General features: G+C 32.2%; 1 protein-coding gene across 1 annotated transcript; it reads left to right on the plus strand.

Moving 5' to 3' along the window:
- Positions 1–755: 755 nt before the first annotated feature.
- LOC136224379 (acidic endochitinase-like) lies at positions 756–2345 on the plus strand (the record flags this gene model as incomplete). Its single annotated transcript, XM_066012710.1, has 2 exons — positions 756–1255; positions 1787–2345. Coding segments are annotated over 2 exons (885 nt in total), but the record flags the coding sequence as incomplete, so codon positions are not given.
- Positions 2346–3525: the final 1180 nt, after the last annotated feature.

Genomic DNA, 3525 nt, shown 5'->3' on the forward strand with positions numbered 1-3525 from the left:
CAAAAGTACAGCAAGAGCTCTTTAAATACTAAAATAAATCCTATGACTACTCAAACAAGGAATCCTAATTAAACAGAAACTCATAAATCCTAATACCTGTAGAATAAGTAAATAGCTAATACTTGAAGAATAAGAATTAATTAAGGCACATAATCCTTATGCCACTCAGGAGCGTTCTTGACCCGGTTCGAACGGCGAACACCACCGTCGGAGGCCCCTGCCTGCTCGTCGACAGCTTCTTCTTCCTTATCATTATCGTCGGTGTCATCTCCCCTAAGTTTGGTTGTATCAATTACACTAGAAATAAAGATAATATTGAAAAAAAAAAACAAATATTTTTTATAGAAATAAAAAGGATAATTCTATCAATAACAAATAACTACGAAGAAATGTTCATGAAAAGCTCTAAAAATACCTTATCAGGAAAGCTTTAAAACGTTGCAGTTTCCATATAAAATGTTAAACCTTAACATACGTTATATTTTATACGGTTAAACGCAAGTTTCATACTGGGACCTCTGTTAATATGAAGGGCTGCGATTAATTTTCTACTTTATAGATAGATATATTATGAAAAAACAATTATTTATTTTATTTTGAAAACGAAAGGACTGAGTCTGAATGAAAGAAAAGAGGGGTAGAAGAAAACAAACATTAATGAGCTAAACAAGTTAGAAATTTCAAGCATTAAACCATGGGATACGCAAAGCCAAAACAAGTATAAATTCGATGTTTTAGACAGAGCAGAACCATAATTAAAAGTGGCTTACCATAACTCAAAATCTCTGCTTTCCCTGTTAATCCTCTGCTTCTGCAACATTATCTCCTCCATTAATGGAGCAGGAATTGCAATCTATTGGGGCCAAAACGGCAACGAAGGAACCCTAGCTGAAACTTGTGCATCAGGAAACTATCAATTTGTCAACATTGCTTTCCTCTCTGCTTTCGGCAATGGCCAATCTCCAACCCTCAATTTAGCCGGACATTGTAACCCCGATTTCGGTACTTGTACCGTTTTCTCCTCCCAAATCAAAGACTGTCAAAGCCGAGGCATCAAAGTCCTCCTCTCTCTCGGCGGCGCTACCGATACTTACTCCCTTTCTTCCGCCGACGAAGCCAACCAACTTGCCAGCTATCTCTGGAACAACTTCCTCGGCGGCACTTCCTCTTCCCGTCCATTAGGTGATGCCGTTTTGGACGGAATTGATTTCGATATTGAACATGGTTCCGGTCAATTTTGGGATACTCTTGCCCAGTAAGGATTTTTAATTTCTCACACCATGAACTTTAATAATTGTCTCACTTTCACTCACTTCAATTTTTTTTTCTATTAAATTATTCAATTTTAAATTTTGTTTTAAAAAACACTAAAAATTAGATGATAGACGCATTAATCACACCCAAATCAGATCATGATCAATATGTTATAGTTATATATGTGTCACGTGGCTTCCACGTGTCGATGATTTTAAAAAAAATTACTTAACTTATTGTACCTAATTATGTGACCCCGGTTTACATCAAAAGAATTCGGTAAAATTTTCTAATCTTAACATTCTTAAAAGATCAAACTCAATGTGGTTTGAATAACGGTGGGATTGAATGATCATTTTAAAACAACCGCAAACTTGAGTGGCCAATTATAAATTTAACCTTAATTTATAGAGATAATTTGTGTTACTACAGTTCTGAGTTTTTGTTTATGACTCTGATATTGTATATAAATCACATAACATGATTATGATATATGATAACGTGATAACTTATTGAATGTTTTTATTGACAGGGCTCTTAAAGGTTTCAACGGACAGATGTCTTTATCTGCAGCTCCTCAGTGTCCATTTCCCGATGCAAATTTAGGAACTGCGATTGGAACTGGACTGTTTAATTATGTGTGGGTTCAATTTTATAATAATGGACAGTGTCAGTATGCAGGAGATGCTAATGCTTTGTTAAGTTCTTGGAACCAATGGGTTACTGTTCCGGCCAGTCAAGTTTTCTTGGGGTTGCCAGCAGCTCCTGAGGCTGCCGGGAGCGGATTTATTCCAGCGGATGTGCTTACTTCTCAGGTTCTTCCTTCTATTAAGAATTCTGCAAAGTATGGAGGAGTAATGCTGTGGAATAAGTTCTTTGACAATGGATATAGTGCAGCTATTAAGGGCAGCATTTAATTAATTAATTATCAATGAATTTTTATTGATTAAATAGTCGGAATATTTACTTGTTGTAGCATAATAAAATAAAATACTACTAGTATTAAAGATTATTACTTTGAGGATAATAAATGCGATTATTGTATAACACAACAAGTTACATTCTCTTTAAATATATTCTCTTTATTATTATTTATTTTTTTGAAAAATATAATCTTGTAAACATATATGCTATCAGATATTCATGAGCATTCAGATAAATGCTACTATAATCGAGTTAATTATTGACTAATATGAAATATCCAATTTTATTTTTTTATTAAAGGAAAAAATCAAAAGATGAGCTACTAAATATATTTTTTTTATTTTTCAAATCACCGTTTTTAAATCTTTATTTCTATAAAAAAAATCATTTTTTTCTCACCTAAATGATTTTGTTATACATATGAATTCAATGCATACATGCTAAAAAATAAACTCCGAAATGATTTTTAATATTTTCGTAAATATTTGCATCTAATATTTAGACTTTTAAAAATTCGAAACGATTTTAAAAAAAAAAAATTGAAACAATTGACAAAGGACTCAATGAAAGATTAACTAGTTATCATGATAGCCATCAAAAGATTAAAAAAAAGTAATTTTTAATAATGTTCTTGATTACAAACGGTGAATTGGAAAGGAAAACAATAATTATGACCCAACTAATACGTTAATTTCTCTCCTTTTCCTTGACTGTTGTTCTACTATTGGACATTCTTGAACTTGATTTAAATTTTTTATTTATTTTAAACTGAAATATTTTTCTTTTTTTCTTTTACTAGCAAATATGTCAACTTATTATGGCCACGAATGACTTTATGGAACATGTTGTAAGTAATAAAAGCATGTTATTGCCTTATACGATAAGACGCTCAGTAACATTTCTTCAAGAAGGATAATAGTTTCCATATCGGTGACCCTATTTTCATTATTCTCTTTCCAAATAGAAGAATGTAATTACAAATTAAAATCTAAATAAATAGACGAGGTTAAGAAGAAAAAACCTTCTTAATTTTTCGAATAGTAGGAAAGCTGAAATAGATTGATGATGAGAAGAATCTTAGATTGCAAACTTGATTTTCCATTCAAGTTAACAAACTTCGTAATCCTAGGTTCTAGCAAAATATGAGTTGTTGGAAGCATCATTGGAGGTATTTTCTGCGTGGATTATTGTTGAATCTCTTTCTCTTGACTACCCCAGAGTCATAATCACATAAAACATCTTCATCATGACTGAATTTTGAGTTATAATCGTAGAAAATATCTTCCTCTTCTTGGATTTGTACTATTTCGTGGATGTCCCCGGAGTTAGAAGTATTTGAAAGGCCGT

The sequence above is a fragment of the Euphorbia lathyris genome, chromosome 1, assembly GCF_963576675.1.
Source record: "Euphorbia lathyris chromosome 1, ddEupLath1.1, whole genome shotgun sequence".
NCBI classification, from domain to species: Eukaryota; Viridiplantae; Streptophyta; class Magnoliopsida; order Malpighiales; family Euphorbiaceae; genus Euphorbia; species Euphorbia lathyris.